The sequence below is a fragment of the Oncorhynchus kisutch genome, linkage group LG1 (assembly GCF_002021735.2).
Source record: "Oncorhynchus kisutch isolate 150728-3 linkage group LG1, Okis_V2, whole genome shotgun sequence".
NCBI classification, from domain to species: domain Eukaryota; kingdom Metazoa; phylum Chordata; class Actinopteri; order Salmoniformes; family Salmonidae; genus Oncorhynchus; species Oncorhynchus kisutch.
Window position 1 is genome coordinate 51,696,360 of NC_034174.2, and position 20,458 is coordinate 51,716,817.

The window sequence follows — 20,458 nt, forward strand, 5'->3', positions numbered from 1 at the left end:
AACATAAGACAGATTGAAAATACTGTAGCCCTGAAAACCGGATGTTAGCATTTCCGTCTGACTCCGCATCACTGAGGTATAATAAGAACTGGAGACTGTGTCCAAGATGTCCGACCATTGTTTTCAAGGTATACTACTCATGTCTTCTTCAATGACATTTAACGGCAGTTGGCAATAAATGTTGTATTGCCCCCACCGACTAGACTGGAATACCCTACCATCTAACCCTACACTCATTAAAAACCCACCACCCTACTCCACTGTTTAAACCTATCTATTCCTACCCCTGTCCAACAGCCTAAAAGGACAGGACACCACCACTCAACACACCCTGTAACTCTTCTGACGTCAAATCCCGTACACCCAAATACTTCTCTGCAGCTGCCATCACAACCTCTATTTTCTGCGACATACAGTGCAGTTGATAACCATTGCTATGAACGCTAAAAAGCCAATCTTACTGAACCATATATCACTCGTTGGCCCATCCCTCTGTACTGGTACAGATCTACTACATGCGAAACCTCTCAGGATCCCTTCCCTTTGACCCATCTCCATCAACTTTCTTCAATGCCTCAGCATACAACACACTCTGCTCTACTCTAACCCTGGTAACCTCAACCTGCCTCTCTCACAACAGACATTTCTGATCCCCAGCCACATGGGCACCCCTACAATTAACACGTACGGCATCTTTACCCAATGCTGCACGTTCCTTTGTCTCTTGCCCTTCTGCACACACCTAGGAACCTCCCTCCTACACACTGCTGCCACATGCCCATAAGCTTGACACCTGTAACAACGTAATGTATTTGGCACATAAGCTCGTAAGGGATAACTGAAATATCCTAACATCACTGTCGGCCAAATAGTCAACATCAAAACGACAGACAATTAGTCTTTCACCACTCACGCCACCCCGTTTGGTGTCGCACCAAAACGAGTATCACAAACACCGGGAATCTTTCCCTTCATTTGATCCACTTTCACATTTCCCGCTACCCCAGTAGTCACTCCTTTCAATAGTGCCCTTTTCTTGAGAGCAATTCAAGTCACACCGCTTGTCCGAATTCGTTCGGTGCGAAGTGCCTGCTCCCTCTGATCAGCAGAAACACAAACAATTATCACAAGTCCCCTTCAGGTTACCTTCACTGATTCCACAGCACCCAACTCTGGTTTTACCCACCCTGAAACAACAAATGGATAATCTACTCATGTTTCGGATTGTATCTGGTTTATACAGACCAACTTCACATGCACACTAGCACTCAGTGCACACAGGGAGCAGTAAAGATATCATCCATAAACATGGCAGACATTGGATGAATATAAACTGTTACTATCTTAGCCTGCGAGTGATGAAAAAAGAAAAATCTGCCTCAGCGACAATTATTTGAATAATTCAACGTATGTTGATGCCTAAAGTGTCTTATTAGGAATGTTCAAATCTATGTGGCCGTCTATGGAAATTGTCTTTCTGGGCCGTGTCAGTTAAACTGCAGTACCAAAGCAAAACAGTAGGCGTATTCGAAAACAGTGCTTCTTGACCAGAACCCTGGCCCCTTGCTCGGCATAGGCAATAGAAAAGTGTATCTGCCCTCTCATTGGCAAGAATGGTCCCACCCTCCTCACTCCTGCTTTCCATCTTTGAGGACATGTATTTCCATTGTTAGAGCAGTCACTTAACCATCTTACCAATATAACAGATAATATTTGGCTCCTTTTCCCGTTGTACTCTACCGGGTGGCGTCACATTGCAGACACGAATAATGGGTCGTGTGAAACAAAATGTGTTCCTCCGTCATTAGTTTCTGAAAGTTTCCTAACTTTGTTCAAGTAGTTTCCCATGCATGCTGCTTAGTCACTTTATGACCCTCCTCAAACTGATTTGTTTTGCATATGGTGTGTGAAGGCATTAGGTAATGTTAGAGCGATTATTGCATTTTCATGACTAAGTGAAGGGCCTTCCATTCCTCATTTTCATACAATGGTCTGAAAACAATATGTCAGTGCAGACAACTGAGGAAACAAGCATAGTGGACTGAAATTCCCCTCACTTCAAAACATTACTCCATATGAGACAGACTGTCGACAAAGAGCATATGATTTTACAAATACTTTATTAACACACCTCCAGGTAGTGTGAATTTACACTCTCTTATTAAACAGATTAAGTCGCTACAAGTTACATTATTAAAATCATTATGTACAATGATATTAACAGACAAAATAAGAACCATCCTTACAAATTGCTCATTGCAGAGCCTGCTCTACATAGCTGAATTTATACAGCCTAACAATAGTTAGTTTTTTTTCTTCCCTCAAATGACCTCCACCATCATGGTCTCTCCATCAGAAGGCGTCATACATACTCCTCTACATTAAAAGCATATGACAGTACTAATTGTCCATTCAAATGAGACATTAATTGCATGTGGTAAGTCGTGTGATGTTAGCCTATAGGCTACTATGATTCGGTTATGCTGTGCAATCTAGGGATAATGGTGGTGCACATGAAAGAGCATCAAACTGGAGAACCTACACAAATGGCATGTAACGGATACACTCCATGCACTTCTGTTAAAAAAAAAGAAGGTGCCTCTCTCTGAAATGATTGGCTATCCAAACAGGAAGACACGTGATTGGGTTTTTACAGTTAAATGATATGCCGACTCATTGCTATATCATATGAAGATATAGCCTACCAGGAAGGTGGTGTCAAACTTCATCCGTAAGTCAGTTAGGTTTATGTGTAGTTAACATTCATACAACACCTCCAATTCATGTGATAACGTTGTTGCTTGGTACGTAGCTTTACCAAGGGATTTCATCCTAACTTCAACAAACTATTAAAGCTCTGTGGGACAGAATGAGAAGTCTAGGGATACGTCCCAAATGGTAGCGGATTCCCTACATAACGCATTACTTTTGACCAAATCCGTATAATCCTAACCCTAAATGGGTGCCATTTGGGACTCGAACTAGCTTTAGAAAATAAATCTGTTGTGTAATAGAGAATGTCGAGGTGAGCAAATGAGGAATAACATAGCCCACGGGGAAACCATTAGAACTCATATCGGTAAAGTTCAGAAATGGCAAATAATGCTTTATAATCCTAATATTTGAATCAAACCTGGGAAAATATGACTAGGTCAAATAATTTTCTGTGAAACTTCATGTACAGTAAATACAGCAGTTTACTTGTGCTAGAGCATAAGTTCAACAAATATAGGAGCGGTTGCCATCTTGTGTTCAATAGAAGAACTGCACATATCAATGAGCGGTCTCCAATGTCAGATAAGTAGTCTACCTCACAACAAGCACAAAGTGAAAAATCATGATTCAATAGAATTGTCTTGGTTGAAAACCAAAAAGGAATGTTAAAAATGTACAACATGGGAAGTTGTATGAACATTCACCATAAAATACTGTCTGTGGGACACGTTTGAACTATATTAAATTCAAAAAGTTGAGATTTGTTTGTTTAAATCTCTGATCTAGTGTCCCTCCAGTGACCGTTACCTTTTTAGAAACATCCGAATAAACAGCGTTAAAGCAACAAAAAGTCGAAGTAAACAATTCATTCACACGGTCACCTATTTTCAGTACCTTTTGAAAGACTGCCTCTGCTTTCAGTACCGTTCTTTTAGTCCTGCAGTCTCATCAGGACAGAGCTGTTCATTTCAACTCTTACAATAACATTTTCCTCCCGTTCCTATAACATAAAGACAAACAACGCACAGATGTGTATGGACGTGGGCGCTACCTGAAAAAGCGGAATGACAATTACAGATTTTAAAAGACTGATTAAAAAATATATATAATAGCTGTCTCAAGAGTGAACTATGTGTGCGTGTGTGTGAAAGACACAATTTGACCTTATGATTTGGACGGATATGGAAAAGCTACTGTTATGACATAAAGAGAGCCAGGGGGAGAGCACAATCTGGTTTACCAGAGCAGACAAACAGTGATCACATTAAACTTTGCTTTCAATGAGAAAAAAGTTTCAATTAGATAAGAGGATAGCTTGAGTATTTAGTTGAGTAAAAGGAGGAAGAGAGTGCTGATCATTGATGAGACTCAAGACCCTTGAAACTACATCGTCACCAATTAATACCGTTGTATAGGGTCGGTTTCCCAGTAATGTTTATGAAATGCTAAGAAAACATTTTTACTCTGCTGTGAAAAATGGTCTTGTCTTGAATGGGGGGGAAATCCAACTGGAATTCTGTCAATTGTGCACAAGAGAAAGGGAGGTATATACAAGTAATGCCCAGCATATATACAGTACCAGTCAAAAGTTTGGACACACCTACTCATTCAAGGGTTTTTATTTCTTTTCACTATTTTCTACATTGTAGAATAATAGTGAAGACATCAAAACTATGAAATAACACATATGGAATCATGTTGTAACCAAAAGTGTTAAACAAATCAAAATAGCCACCCTTTGCCTCGCTGACAGCTTTGCACACTCTTGGCATTCTCTCAACCAGCTTCATGAGGTAGTCACCTGGAATGCATTTAAATTAACAGATGTGCCTTGATAAAAGTTCATTTGTGGAATTTCTATCCTTTCTTAATGCATTTTATACAGCCTGACAGGATGCTCTCGATTGTGCATCTGTAAAACTGACAAACTTATACAGATGCACGATCAAGAACATCCAGTCGGGCTGTATCACAGCCTGGAATGGCAACTGCACCTCCTTCAACTACAAGGCCCTCCAGAGGGTGGTGTGGTCTGCACAACGCATCACCTATTCACTGGCCACTTTAGTAAATGGATCACTTGTTACTTTACACAATGCCACTCTAAATAATGCCACTTTAATAATGTTTACATGTCTTACACGACTCATATCACTTGTATATACTGTGTTTTATACCATCTATTGCACCTTGCCCAATGCCGCTCGGCCATCGCTCATCCATCTACTTACATGTGCATATTCTCATTCACCCCTTTAGATTTGTGTGTATTAGGTAGTTGTTGGGGAATTGTTAGATATTACTGCACTGTCGGAACTAGAAGCACAAGCATTTTGCCTTACTCTCATTAACATCTGCTAACCATGCTTATGTGACAAATCAAATTTGATTAGAGCCAATTAGTTGTTGTGACAGGGTAGGGTTGGTTTACGAAGATAACCCTATTTGGTATAATGCCAAGTCAATATTATGAAAAGAACAGCACAAATAAGCAAAGAGAAATGACAGTCCATCATTATGATATTAAGACATGAAGGTCAGTTAATGCAGAAAATCTCAAGAACTTTGAAGTTCTTCAAGTGCAGGTCACAAAACCATCAAGGGGAATGATGAAACTGGCTCACATGAGGACCACCACAGGAAAGGAAGACCCAGAGTTACCTCTGCTGCATAGGATATGTTCATTAGAGTTACCAGCCTCAGAAATTGCAGCCCAAATAAATGCTTCACAGAGTTCAAGTAACAGACACATCAACATCAACTGTTCAGCAGAGACTACGTGAATCAGGCCTTTATGGTCAAATTGCTGCAAAGAAACCACTACTAAAGGACACCAATAAGAAGAAGACTTGCTTAGGCCAAGAAACAAGAGCAATGGACATTAGACTGGTGGAAATCTATCCTTTGTTCTGATGACTCCAAAAACAGCCACTGTGTCTTTGTGAGACGCAGAGTAGGTGAACGGATTATCTCTGCATGTGTGGTTCCCACCATGAAGCATGGTTGAGGTGATGGTGCTTTGCTGATGACACTGTCTGTAATTTATTCAAGGCACACTTAACCAGTATGGCTACCACAGTATTCGGCAGCAATACGCCATCCCATCTGGTTTGCTCTTAGTGGGACTATCATTTGTTTTTCAACAGGACAATGACCCAAAACACACCTCCAGGCTGTATAAGGGCTATTTGACGAAGGAGAGTGATGGAGTGCTGCATCAGATCACCTGGCCTCCACAATCACCCGACCTCAACCCAGTTGAGATGGTTTGAGATGAGGTGGACCGCAGAGTGAAGGAAAAGCAGCCAACAAGTCCTCAGCATATGTGCGAACTCCTTCAAGACTGTAAGAAAAGCATTCCTCATTAAGCTGGCTGAGAGAATGCCAAGAGTGCGCAAAGCTGCCATCAAGGCAATGGGTGGCTACTTTGAAGAATCTAAAATCAGAATTTCTTGATTTGTTTAACACTTTTTTGGTTACTACATGATTCCATATGTGTTATTTCATAGTTTTGATGTCTTCACTATTACTCTACATTGTAGAAAATAAAGAAAAAACATTGAATGAGTAGGTGTGTCCAAACTTTTGACTGGTACTGTATATCTCAATTATATAAAACAATGGTGTCAGTGGGCGGGGCATGTAAACCAAAACAGTTTACCTTTGCACGCATGTACATTTAAAGAGGGAGATGGACAGACATACAACCTCTAATTATGCAACAACACAAGCACAAGGCATGGGAAGTACCCTTTTCCATTTCATCCACCCAGTGTTTCCCATTGGGAAATGGCTCTCTCTCTCTCTCTCTCTCTCTCTCTCTCTCTCTCTCTCTAGAACCACCATTTTGATACATATAACACGACTTCTTTCATTCATTCATATGAGACTACAGAGTTTTGACTTCAGCACGTTTCCATTGACACGTCACGTAATGTCCAGATAGCGTCCGGATAACATCCAGATCTCCCAAGCCCTTTCTTACAATTCTCCTACTTCCACAGAGAGTTCTAGAAGAGAGACAGACGCAGATGCCACAACGTGGTCCAACTCAGGGCTGACGGGTGAATGGGTGGGACATACAAACAAAGGCTCCTGGTCTGTATGTCTCCCTTTCCCTCCTGCTTTTTTCCACAGTGGAGAGTGAGAGAAGGGTTTGTGTCCACCACCATCTCTAGAGGGCTTCATGTGTCCAGCAGCCCAATCCCCCCCCCCCCCCCACACACAAAAAAAGGAGAGTGTTTATGTGTAAACACCAGTCACCCATTGGCCCTTAATGTGGAAAAGGGGTGGGGCTTTTTGCTCCTCCCTCTGCGTTTCCCTCCCCCACTCTAGTGGGTAACCTCACAGTGTGTGCGTCTCTTAATGTGGTCCCCCTCGCCGGCGTGGTCTCGGTCGGTGGTTCTTCTGTCACAAGTCGGTGACTTTGTTCTCCACGGCTGCAGCGACCTGCTGGAGCCGGTAGCCCAGCTGCATTTTCTGGGCCATGCTGTCCTCCTCTAGGGCCCCGATGATCTGAGAGAGGGAGGGGTGGAGAGAGAGAAAGGGATGAAGATATATGGAGAACGGTGGAGTGTGATGGAGGATGGTAGAGTGATAGGCGGATGGAGAGAGAGATGGAATGAGACAGAAAGAGAGGGAGGGAGAGAGAAAGAGGGATGGAGAGAAAGAGAGGAGTGGAGTGAGAGAGAGATGAAAGGAGAGATAGGGATGAAAGGAGAGTGAGGGATGAAAGGAGAGAGGGAGGGAGGGTTGGAAGGAGAGAGGGAGGGAAGGAGTGAGAGAGGGAAGGAGAGAGGGAGGAACACAAATCCAGTTTAGAGCAGGTGCAAGGTAAACCAAAGACAACTATGATGTGTTATTCCATCCAACCAGACAAGCGACTGAATGAAAACTCACCTGGTCATAGTATTTGTTGATGTACTTGTACAACTCGTGCAGGGCGACAAGGTAATTCAACTCTCCTGAGTAATTCTGGTTGGGGGACAAAACATATTTTCATGTCATTCCAAATAAATAATAAGCACATCTTTTCAAAGATGACCTGAAATTGAATTGAAAATGTGCTAATATACAGTTCAATTAACGATAGGACAAAGAACAGCTTAAAGGGATAGTTAACTCAAACTGTCAGCAGTCATGTTTTCAAGATGGAGCACTTTCAGTACAGAGCAAAAACATTGATGGAAGATCACTTTTGCGAAGATTGCTTTTGGGTGAACTCTCCCTTTAAAAAGGAACAATACAGTGTTTACTGAACAAATAAACTGAAGTAAAAGACTCACCCTGGACAGCTCTGCTAGAGCTGAGTTCATCTCCTGATCACTGGCAGAGATGGTCTGTCTGATGTCAGCGTAGTACCTTTCCACCATCTGCTTGTAACGGGGGATGTCTCGGGCATACAGCAGTTTGTTGATTGGTGAATCCTGGAGAGAGACGGAGGGAAAGAGAGAGAGAGAACCAGTTTAGAGAAAAAATATCACATCCTCCAATAGTCCTCTCACCCCACCCTGTCCCTTGGTCCCGTCCCTCCCTATCTGTCTCTCACTCTGCCCAGCTTGTGCTCAGCGGTGGTGCAGGAGTCCATGAACGTCTGGGAGATGACCGTCAGCACAGCGTCCACGTGGTCCGAGGGCTGAACGTCAAAGATGAACTGGGGGTTCTTCACAATGTTGATCCAGAACCTCAGGGGCAAACTGGAGGCAGGGAACCAGTGTTACAGAACTGTTATTGCCATGTTCACATGTTACATATATATTTGTTTATTTGGATCCCCATGAGCTTTTACAGAAGCAGTAGCTACTCTATACAACAATATACAAACACAACAAAAAATAGTCTGTGTGAGTGTGTCTGTGTGTCCCCTCATAGTCCCGCCGTTCCATGAGATGTTTAATCCATTTTTTAAAAGGTCATTTTGATGTTTGCTTGAATACTTGGAGATGGGAGTTCCGTGCGATCATGGCTCTGTGTAGTACTGTGCATTGCGTGAATTCGTTTTGGACTCGGGGACTGTGAAGAGACACCTGGTGGAATGTCTATATATGTATATATGGGGTGTTTGAGCTGAATTTGATTTGATTATGCAGACAATCTGGAATTGTCATTACAGTGATATTTCTCATAACTAGGAGAAGCAGTTAGCATCTCGTCAACCCTCAACCGGGAAAGACTGGCATGCATATTGTTAATGTTCGTTCTGTATGTGCAGTTAAGGGCAAGGCGTGCTTCTCCGTTTTGAGCCAGCTGCAGCTTTGCTAGGTCTTTTTTTGCTGCACTTGATCATATTACCAGACAGTAATCAAGACGGGACAAGACCAGAGCCTGAACAACTAATACAATTGATTTTTGTGTAAAAACATATTTATAAACAGACATAGACCTAGGAGTGTAGATTCCTCAACTTGCTCAATGGTCACAACCTTTATGTACAACTCCAGCTGAGGTTTAGGTCTCAGAGAATGTTTTGAACCAAATACAATGTTTTTAGTTTTAGATGCATTTAAGACTAGTTTATTATTAAATCACCCATTCTGATACCCACTGGAATTTCAGTGAGCTCACTGGCTTTGGGTCATCCGCATACATAGTCATTCTAGCGTTGTGTAAGAACAGTGTCAAATCATTTATAAAAATAGAGAAGAGTGACGGCTCAAGGCAGCTGCCCTGTGGGACACCGCGCTGTATATTTCTGATGTTAGAGAAGCTTCTATTGAAGAACACTCTCTGGGTTCTATTGGATAAATAACTCTCCAACCATGTGATGTAAAGCCAAAGCAAGTGAGTTACTTCAATAACAATTTATTATTAAAACTACAGCTCCAACTATCATCTTATTATCCATTTCTTATAACCATTTATCAGTCATCTGAGTCAGTGCAGTACAAGTTTAGTGCCCTCTATATGCATGCTGAAAGTCAGTTTACACATATATATATAGATACATATATCACCAGACCACATACAAACATATACACACGTATGCACACACACAGATTCACAAAGACACACATGTTGATTTTCCAGATGTGGACGGCATCGGGATAAGTGTGTGTGCATATGCATGTGATTGAATCTATGTGCGTACGTGAAATGTGTGTCTGCGTCTGCATCGGCATGTGCGTGTGTGTGTGTGTGTACCTGTTGGTCTTCCAGATGTGGATGGTCTCGGGGTCAGTGATGGCGTGGTGTTGCGCCTGGTCGTCCAGCAGGTCAAAGAAGTACTTGACGGCCAGCGGAACGGGACGACTGGTAGACAGGATCACAGTGAACAGATCGTCTACAAACTTCTGCAGAGTTCCCTGTGGAGGGAGGGAGATGGGTAGATGGGGAAAAGGTTAGAGTTTGAAAGTGGGTGGAAGTGTGTGTGTCTACAGTATCTGGCTCTTCACCTGATTCTTAGTGTGTATGTGTGCATCCAGTATCTACCTTCATAGAGAGCAGGCGTGTGAGGTAGATCTCTGGTATAGCCTTGGCCCTCTCCCTCTCCCTCACGCTGCCCCGGCGGTGCTTGGGTAGCTCGGGCTCCTCACTGGCCTTGACCAGGTGCCACAGCCTCACCCCGCCCTCGTCCGCGTCCTCCAGCATGGGCGTCTCTGAATGAGGGCGGGGGAGAGGAGAAAGGAGAAGGGTTGAGAAAGAACATTAGAAAGAATCAAATAAAAATGCTTATCTTGTATCTTTTATTCCTTGTCCACAAAAGTGAACATCGGAGTCAACGTTTCAGCCTAGGGGCCTTTCACAAGAAGAGATACACTGACGCTTATTCTACAGAAACTTAGTGGAAGAAACTGGACATATAGCTAGTTTGGCTGTGCACTGTAGAAGAACAACGAGACATTTCCCAGAGAGAGAGAGGGGGGGGGAACTAAAATGCAAGCGGAACTCACTTTCTCCTGCTACATAGTCATGATTGTCGTGGTGAATGTGTTTGCTGTGGCGCGGGACCAAAGCCACTGTCGCACCATCTGGAACCTATAACACACAAAAATAACAACAACAACAACTGTTATAAATCTCTCAAACGGTTAGTGTATGCACTATGAAGGCTTATGAATGCTTATGAAGGGTTAACGAAGTGATACACTGTTACGTAAAGGCTTAGAAACATGAATGTTAAATCTTAAAGCCATTATGAATGCTTTATAAAGGCTCTATAAATACTTTACGTGTTACAAACTCTGTATGAAGCGTTAGGAAGGCTCTATGAATGTGTGTGGGTGCAGACCTTGTAGTGTTGTAGTGTATTGAGGCGCTTCCAGTTGCCCTGGACAACAGATGTCAGGTCTTCATCAGACAGGATCAAATGACCAGCTACACCGGACCTCCACTCTGAAAGATAAAACACACACACACACACTGTTAGACAGGGCTATAGACAGAATTAAAATAGAACACTATATTATAGAACACTATATTATAGAACACTATATTATAGAACACTATATTATAGAACACTAAAATGATGTTAAAAGAGAGATAGAAAAGAGGCTGTGTGTGTGTGCGTGCGCATCGTGTGTGAGAGAGAGAGTGTGTGTGTGTGAGAGAGAGAGAGAGAGAGCTTGTGTGTGAGAGTGTGCGTGTGAGAGAGAGAGCTTGTGTGTGAGAGTGTGCGTGTGTGTGTGTGTGTGTGTGTGAGAGAGTGCGTGCGTGCTTCTCACCCAGGTCTAGGGAGTCTGTGTGTGGCCGGTGGGAGAAGGAGGTGCCCTTGTAGACCTGGTCCAGGAGTTTCTCCTTCACCTGGGTGATGGTGTCTATGTCCAGCACCTTGGAGGGCAGCGGCTGAGTCTCGTTCACCCCCCCACCCTGCATCAACACGTTCAGGGTCTGGGAGAGGGGGAGGAAAGAGAGTGAGGATGAGCTTTCAAAATCACTCACAAAGCACTTTCTTGGATGTATATATAATCTATTTATCTATCTCTGGCTTTTCACTGAAGAAAAAACATCTGTGTGTGGTTAGATTGCGTGGACATGTGTGCGCACGTGTTTGAGTGTGTGTCTGAACCCTTGAATGTGTGTGTGTGTGTGTCTGAACATGTTTGTGTCTTTGAGTCCATGTGAGTGTGTTTCTGAAACCCTGAGTGTGTGTGTGTGTGTGTCTGAACCCCTGTGTGTGTGTGTGTGTGTGTCTGAACCCCTGAGTGCGTGTGTGTGTGTCTGAACCCCTGAGTGTGTGTGTGTGTCTGAACCCCTGAGTGTGTGTGTGTGTCTGAACCCCTGAGTGTGTGTGTGTGTCTGAACCCCTGAGTGTGTGCATCCTCACCAGGGTCTTGTACTCCACGTCTTCTCGGAGCAGGCGGTTGTCGTTGAGCGTGTACTTTGCTTTTCCCGTCACCGCGTCCACCGGCCCCTTGTCCACCTGGTGCTTGATAGCTCTGAACAACATGTACAGGGACTCGCCTGCAGAGTCCTAGGGAGAAACAACAACAGTTAAACAACTAGCATCAGGCAAACCATGCTAACGATCAGGTAAACAATTAGCATCATGCTAACAATCACTGTCCTGGGAAAGACAAGGACACAGCATAGTGATTATGTTTATGCTAATAAATGCTAATGCTACAAGGTATTTTGACCCAGGTAAGATATAGATAAAGGCCCCGTTTCGAATTCTTCTAAAGTGAATCCTTCCTTCCATGTAATCACGGATTAGAAATGAGTGGACAGGTGAAAGCCATGTGGTGGAGACATTTAATTTCTGTCCAATTGTGTCTCATCTGTGATTACTTCAAGGAAGGGAGGAAGACGATTCACAACAATGCACTTCTAAAGAACGGGGCCATCATTTCTGTCCAATTGGCTGCGTTTACACAGGCAGCCCAATTTGTGCAATTATTGGCAAAAAAAGATCTCATCTGTCATAAAAACCAATTAGTGGCAAAGATAATATGAATGGGGCTGCCTGTGGAATGGGGCCATCATTTCCTCCTCTTTGTGTGACAGTAATTCATTTGGGCCGACTCACCCTGAGGAAAGCGTAAAGGCAGATGGACATCCAGTTGGTCAGAAGCTTCTCCACCACTGTCTCCGTTCTGCAAAATGACGCCATGTTAAAAATCAGTTATAGGTCGATGGAGCACACACACACACAATCCCACCCCACCCCCTGACCCACACACCTCTTCCTATCTTACCTTCGCAGCATGAGTTTTGGGTTCTTGGCCACGTACTGCTCCACTAGATCATTGAGGAGGGTCTTGAGGATGTCGGTGAAGTACTCCAGTTTACCATGCAGCGCCACCGTCAGGAGAGATGCCACGTAGGCCCGGTCCCGAGGTGAGAATGTCCGCTGGCTCTCCAGAGTATGGATGAACTAAGGGGGAGGGATGGAGGAAGAGGGATGACAGAGTTAGGGGGGAAAAAAAGAAAAAGGGAGCGAGAGACCGCCAAATATCACCCATGAATACTCTCCCGTAATATTTCAACAAGAGGAGTCTGGTGTATTCAAGAAGAAGAGGATGGTTCTCTTATATAGCCATATACTACACAATTAAAATCCTGGCCTAAGTCTTTCTAGGTCAGCTACCAATGTTCTTCATCGCGGTCATTGCACCTTGCCTGCTTTCCTTCAAAACCACTTGTCTTAAACAAACTTTCACGAGTCCACTAAACGTGGTAAGAACTGCCAATTATCATCACTGTCCCCCTACCTTGGTGAGGAAGAGTTTGCTGTTGAGCAGGTTGGAGAGCTGCACCAGGCCCTGCTCCACCGTGGCCCGTCGACACTCCTGGACGTCCAGATCCCTCCGCAGGGGCGACTCGCGGTGGCCCGGGAAGAAAATCCGCTCAGCGTAGCGCCGGTAGTCCAGGAAGGGAATGCCTGAGCCCACCAGGTCACTGGACATGTCCATCATCTCCGTCATCAGGTCTGTGGGGGAGGGGGGTCAGGGGTTCAAAGGTTAAGAGAGTATGACCTTCTTTGCAACACATAAATGGTTGAGTGAAAGTCAGTGGAGAAAAAGGGCCCCTTAGAGAGTATAAAGAACTTTTGGCTTTTAAGCCAAAAGCGGTCACCTAAATGAAAAGATATATTGTCCAGATGTAATTTCTGGACAATATATCATTGGACAGAAAGGGTCACCGTCACCGTCCCCCCCCCCCCCCCCCCATTTAGAGCTGGTATACCGTATTTGACCATGTACCGGTATTGATGCACGGAACAGTTTCGGGTTTTTACTTTACCTTCTATAACAGTATTGTAATTGTTAAAGGTGATACGCCACTCCGGCGCGCGTAATGTCCATTTTTATAGTTTACTCCGTTTGCTACTCGAGTCATATCTCTCCCTCTTCTCCTGCATGCTGCTTCCCCATACGCTTCACTACACTAAGCCCCTGTCCCTCAAGTACTTGCCGTCCTCAAAGTGCTGCTCACTATATTCCAACTATAGCACTAGAATAATCACTCTATTTCCAGGATTCCAACAGTTCACCAATTAATTAGGCCTCGATTTTTTGAAAATGCTCAACATTATTGTTGGTTGAAGTTGGATTGAACAATAAAACAAATCAGAATGAATAAAGCCCCGTTGAAAAATAATAATTGATGTGTTTCCACCCTAGGGGTCATGAACTACTCATAAAGCATATTTAGAACATTTATTGTCCAAAGAAATACTGTGAAATACCTTCATAAATGTGAAAAATATCTTGATGACATTTTGGCCATATCGCCAAGATTCCACACTTTGTTGTGGACAACAATGTTTTTTGCTGTCACTTCCTCTCACCCTCTCTCGCTCTGTCTCTCACCCTCTCTCGCTCTGTCTCTCACCCTCTCTCGCTCTGTCTCTCACCCTCTCTCGCTCTGTCTCTCACCCTCTCTCGCTCTGTCTCTCACCCTCTCTCGCTCTGTCTCTCACCCTCTCTCGCTCTGTCTCTCACCCTCTCTCGCTCTGTCTCTCACCCTCTCTCGCTCTGTCTCTCACCCTCTCTTGCTCTGTCTCTCACCCTCTCTTGCTCTGTCTCTCACACTCTCTCGCTCTGTCTCTCACCCTCTCTCGCTCTGTCTCTCTCCCTCTAACGCTGTCTGTTAGTCATAGTGTTAGGGTCTGACCTGTGAACTCTTTCTTGCACCGGTCTCTCACGCTGGTCTCCAGGTTCTCCAACTGGATCTGTACTTTCTTGTAGTCCCTCAGAGCCTGCTTACTCTTCCTCCTGACAGACAGACAAACAAACAAACAAACAAAGCGAGAGAGAGCACACACACACACACACACACACACACACACACACACACACACACACACACACACACACACACACACACACACACATACATACATACACACAGACACACATTAGAATTACACTCATAGCTCAAATCACAAAAAGTTTACGTAAACAAATGCAAATGCTTGCACCCACATACCCCTACCCCACCTCACACACACGTACCTGTAGATGAGGACTATGATGAGGACGATGAGGGCTACAATGGAGGCCGCCACGCCCACCCCTATCTGGGCCTCGAGGGGGAAGGTGGACAGACTGAGGGTGTCATACTGCACCCTGCCCAGGGAGAAGTTCAGGTTGCCCATGTGGACCTGGAAAACACACACACACACACACACATCAGCTATGGAGCGACACTGAACAAAAATATAAATGCAACAATTTCAAAAGATTTTACTGAGTTACAGTTCACTCTTCTTCAATGGCTTTGTGAAGTTGCTGGTTATTGGCAGGAACTGGAGCATGCTGTTGTATAAGTCGTCCCAGAGCATCCCAAACATGCTCAATGGGGTGACATGTCTGGTGAGTATGCAGGCCATGGAAGAACTGGATATTTTAAGCTTCCAGGAATTGTGTACAGATCCTTGCGAAATGGGTCCGTGCATTAATATGCTGAAACATAAGGTGATGGTGGAGGATGAATGGCACGACAACGGGCCTCAGGATCTCATCACGGTGTCTCTGTGCATTCCAATTGCCATCGATAAAATACAATTGTGTTCGTAGCTTATGCCTGCCCATACCATAACCCTACCACCACCATGGGGCACTCAGTTCACAACTTTGACATCAGCAAACCGCTCGCCCACACAACGCCATACACGCTGTCAGCCATCTGCCCAGTACAGTTGAAACTGTGATTCATCTGTGAAGAGCACACTTATCTCCAGCATGCCAGTGGCCATCAAAGGTGAGCATTTGCCCATTGAAGTCGGTTACGACGCCAAACTGCAATCAGATCAAGACCCTAGTGAGGATGACGAGCACGCAGATGAGCTTCCCTGAGAGGGTTTCTGACAGTTTGTGCAGAAATTCATTGGTTGTTCAAACCCACAGTTTCATGTGCTGTCCTAGTGGCCGGTCTCAGACAATCAAGCAGGTGAAGAAGCTGGATGTGGAGGACCTGGGCTGGCGTGGTTACACTTGGTCTGCTAACAAATTCTCTAAAACAACTTTGGAGGGAGCTTAAGGTAGATAAATTAACATTCAATTCTCTGGCAACAGCTCTGGTGGACCTTCTTGCAGTCAGCATGCCAACTGCATGCTCCCTCAAAACTGGAGACAATTGTGTCATTGTGTTGTGACAAAACGGCACATTCTGGAGTGTGTTGTAATTGACTCTCTTATCGATCTTGTGTATTGAAATGTGTTTTGGGGAAATGTCAGTCTTTGGGACAATGCGTTTTGAAACGTGTGATCATCTGTCTGTTTGGAACAAAAGTGTGCCTAGGAATGGAAACGGCAGTAGTGGAGCACATAAGGTGGACTTGCAGTGAACTCGGGCAGCGTGTCGGCGCCCTCGCGCTTCCTGCCGCCGTTGGGGGGTCCCGGGACGGGCTGCTGGGGCGGGGGCTCGCAGTACAGGTGGTTCCTGGTGAGGGTCTTCACGGCACACACACCCTCCCCCACCAGTACCACCACCTCCTCCTTAGAGATGGCCAGGTCCAAGTTCTCACCCTATGGAGGGGTAGGAGGAGAGAAAGGGAGAAGATATTACCACATTGAGCATCGTGCTTGAATCAAGACTTGTGCTTTCCTAGCCTCATCTTTGGAATATTCCTCTATTCCCCCCCCATCTCTCATAGGAGTCTAGCCTTCTCCTAAACTCCAGCCAGGGGGACAGAATGAAAGTTTTATTTCTGACTTCCAGGAGACTTCTCTCTCAAGACCAGTTGAGTGGAAAGTAATAAAACAATAAGAATCTTTACATTCTATACCTTTGCCTTGGATTTATAGTACTAGCTAGCAGATAATGCTAACCTTCAGCTGTAAACTGTACATGCTGTTAGCCTGAAAGCTGTCTAGCCTCCCACAGCTAATTTCACAAGTTGAGAGTAGGTAGCGGCTAATGCTAACCTCCAGCTGGATGAAGCTTCCTGGGTTGTAGCGGTAGGGCTTGAGGGGCTCCTGCTGGTTGAGCGGGTGCAGCACAGGGTTGGGCTCGTAGCTGAAGGCCCCCTGGGGGCTGACGGCACCGAACGGGAAGCGCAGGTTGTCCAGGAGGAAGGCCACATCAACCCGCGAGCCCCACACCGAGGGCCCCACCGCCGGGCTCCGACACAGGATCAGACTGGAGGAGTTCACCTCGCAGCGCTCTATGTACTGAGGGGGTAACGTGTTTACAGTAATCAGATTACTTTAATGAGTAAAAGAGTACTATAACAAGGGACTTTAAAAATATTGTAATATTATTACAGTTACTTTTTTAAGTAACACGTGTGCTAGCTTTATGTTACTCTAAGAAAATATTTCCCCACCGGGGGCGTGGTGCTTCCATGATCCATGATCTCAACTTGTTTCCCCATTTAGTTTTCGAGCGAGCAGAGAAAGCTTGTTTGGAGAATTGTCATGACAGCTGGCCATAAAAATGGATAGAGGGCACACCTCTGATTGCCATCGATCCCTTCTGTAATAGGAGCACAAGTACCTTGGCTTCACCACCTAGTGGCAAGTGTGCCGTCTAGCTACCCAAAAGTCGCACTGTAAGGAAAATAAAATCTGTACAGAGGTTAAGCTTCTATTAGGTTTGGCTGTGCGACCTATCACCCATTTCATAGGATGACATAAGTTTAGACTAAAGGGATTTTCTCTTTATAGTGAAAAAAAGAATGAAAAGATTCCCACCGGAACTTCTGACGGCAGACCCTCTGAAAACAATTTCCCATTTCCAAATGATCCACAATCATGAAATGATTCAGCAAATTACTACTCATTTTGTATTCATTTACATGATCATCGCGCATTCCATAGACACAGGCTTTTACATTTCTCGATCAGTGCGCTGGCACATACTGTACGGATGCAGTGTTGTGGATTAGGCCATCGATTGGGACAACTTGTTTTCTATCAAACCAAAAGAGGGTACATGGAATTATTGATGGTTGACAGGTAAGAAAGGTAAACGCAGCAGTGAATAAATCAGGCTTACACCATTTAGGAAATCAACGTTTTGACCAAGATGTTTCTGATTGGGTTGAAGATTAGAAGACGTTAGTAGCCTATCTTTGGTAGAGCGTGTGTGGCTCGCCTCGCTATTTCCGACAGTCAAATAAACATTGAGGTTTTCAGATTGTGTTTCATACAAAGTAATATTGTAACATAAGTTACTCCCCCCCCCCCCCCATGTAACAAGTAATATGTGATACTACCTTTTCATGTAAATCCCAACACTGCCCAGGATAGAGGGCAGAGGGGGAGGGAGAGGTGCAGGAGGGGGAGAGGGACGGGAGAGCGATAGGGATTTCCTTGAGTGAGGAACGCCTGACACAGTCAGAACATTATTCCTTTGAGTAGAGTTTCAGCTACGAATACCATAAAGATGACAACACACACCCTCTCCCTATCCACACACCTGTTTTATGGAGCATAGGGGGTCGCCGGGGCAATGGGGCTCCGGGACGATCCTGCGATGCCTCAACAGCAGCACCTTGTCCTCAGTCTCTTCCTCCCTTTCGCCTCCACTCCTCCTCCTCCTTCTCTTCCTCTGGCCGATGGACTCATAGGGGGACAGGGTCACCAACATCCTAGGTTCCTGCACCACATCCAGGTTATGACCAGACACGAAGACCAGACGACCACCGCTACAGAGAGAGAGAGAGGGTAAATATTGAGTGTCTCCAAGTGTTTCAGTCTAGTTGACGAGATCTAAGGGTCTTTGCCCCTACTTCTAACTACATGGTCATACCCAATTCTAGGTTTCTGAAATACACAGTTTCGGTGTAGGAGTGGTGCCAAACACACACACACACACACACGAACACACACACACACACACACCTGAGGAAGCTCTTGGCGGGCGCGGCCTGGGTGATGTTGGGGTTGGGGGTGTAGCGGTAGGCCGACTCGTGGAGGTGGCGCTGGCTGTCGCCATAGCGAAGCGTCACGCGGTGCTCTCCCGTCCCATTGCTGCTGCCCGTCACACACACCACACTGCCCTCCTGAACCTCCGACGAACTGGTGGAGAGGAGAGGGAGGGTAGTTGAGAACCGAGAAGTTGTACAATACGGCAAATAGGATCATGTATCAATGGCTCTGTGTGTGTGTGCGTGTGTGTTTTTCATAATCACTCACATGACACAGGGCACTCCTCCCACAGTGACAGTGATGTCAGAGGGGCGTCCCGTGAGCAGGTTCCTCCCAGTGATGGTAAGGGATGATCCTCCCGCCATGGGACCCCTCTGGGGGGACACCTCCATCACAAAGGGGTCCTGGTAACTAAACCTCTGGCTGGAGAGGCCAAACTCTCCCCCACTCACTTCTACTGACACCTGGCCCATCTTCTCTCCCCCGCTGGCTTCAGTCTTACACACGATCCTACAGAAAACACACACACACAGGTTGAAGACGACGCATCCTAGAAATAGTCATCTCACACACACTCTCTCATTCACAGTCCTTACCTGGAGGAGACCTCATAGAGGTGGGGGATGACAGAGCAAGAAACCCCGGCCACACTGACAGAGTGGAGAATGTCCTCAGCCTTCTGGCCCAGGTTGGACCCTGAGATGGTCACCACCGTTCCCCCCTCCACCAGACCTGACAGGGGCTCGATCTAACAAACATATCCTCCAACATAAGCCTCAACAGTATTAAGACATCTATATATATTACACATCTCTATATATATTACACATCTCTATATATATTACTCATGTCTCTATATATATTACTCATGTCTCTATATATATTACTCATGTCTCTATATATTTTACTCATGTCTCTATATATTTTACTCATGTCTCTATATATTTTACTCATGTCTCTATATATTTTACTCATGTCTCTATATATTTTACTCATGTCTCTATATATTTTACTCATGTCTCTATATATTTTACTCATGTCTCTATAAAAAATTTACTCATGTCTCTATATATTTTACTCATGTCTCTATATATTTTACTCATGTCTCTATAAAAATTTTACTCATGTCTCTATATATTTTACTCATGTCTCTATATACACTGCTCCAAAAAATTAAGGGAACACTTAAACAACACAATGTAACTCCAAGTCAATCACAGGAGATCCCTCAGGAGACCATCCGCCAGCTCATCAGGAGCATGCCCAGGTGTTGTAGGGAGGTCATACAGGCACGTGGAGGCCAAACACACTACCGAGCCTCATTTTGACTTGTTTTAAGGACATTACATCAATGTTGGATCAGCTTGTAGTGTGGTTTTCCACTTTAATTTTGAGTGTGACTCCAAATCCAGACCTCCATGGGTTGATAAATTTGATTTCCATTGATCATTTTTGTGTGATTTTGTTGTCAGCACATTCAACTATGT

General features: G+C 44.7%; 1 protein-coding gene across 1 annotated transcript in view; it reads right to left on the reverse strand.

Annotated features, from left to right (window-relative positions):
* Positions 1-6,234: 6,234 nt before the first annotated feature.
* Positions 6,235-20,458, reverse strand: part of plxnb1b (plexin b1b) — a 119,826-nt gene continuing 105,602 nt past the window's right edge. The window contains exons 17-37 of the mRNA XM_031826739.1: positions 19,568-19,719; positions 19,239-19,481; positions 18,945-19,121; positions 18,520-18,748; positions 17,025-17,270; positions 16,440-16,625; positions 15,111-15,259; positions 14,770-14,870; positions 13,365-13,582; positions 12,849-13,027; positions 12,680-12,746; positions 11,978-12,124; positions 11,376-11,541; positions 10,943-11,046; positions 10,605-10,689; positions 10,144-10,310; positions 9,856-10,016; positions 8,264-8,411; positions 8,001-8,141; positions 7,615-7,689; positions 6,235-7,230 (exon numbers count right to left, since the gene is read on the reverse strand). Of these exons, the coding sequence (XP_031682599.1) occupies positions 7,126-7,230; positions 7,615-7,689; positions 8,001-8,141; positions 8,264-8,411; positions 9,856-10,016; positions 10,144-10,310; positions 10,605-10,689; positions 10,943-11,046; positions 11,376-11,541; positions 11,978-12,124; positions 12,680-12,746; positions 12,849-13,027; positions 13,365-13,582; positions 14,770-14,870; positions 15,111-15,259; positions 16,440-16,625; positions 17,025-17,270; positions 18,520-18,748; positions 18,945-19,121; positions 19,239-19,481; positions 19,568-19,719 (3,246 nt within the window). The 3' untranslated portion in view covers positions 6,235-7,125. The remainder of the gene's footprint in view (positions 7,231-7,614; positions 7,690-8,000; positions 8,142-8,263; positions 8,412-9,855; positions 10,017-10,143; positions 10,311-10,604; positions 10,690-10,942; positions 11,047-11,375; positions 11,542-11,977; positions 12,125-12,679; positions 12,747-12,848; positions 13,028-13,364; positions 13,583-14,769; positions 14,871-15,110; positions 15,260-16,439; positions 16,626-17,024; positions 17,271-18,519; positions 18,749-18,944; positions 19,122-19,238; positions 19,482-19,567; positions 19,720-20,458) is intronic.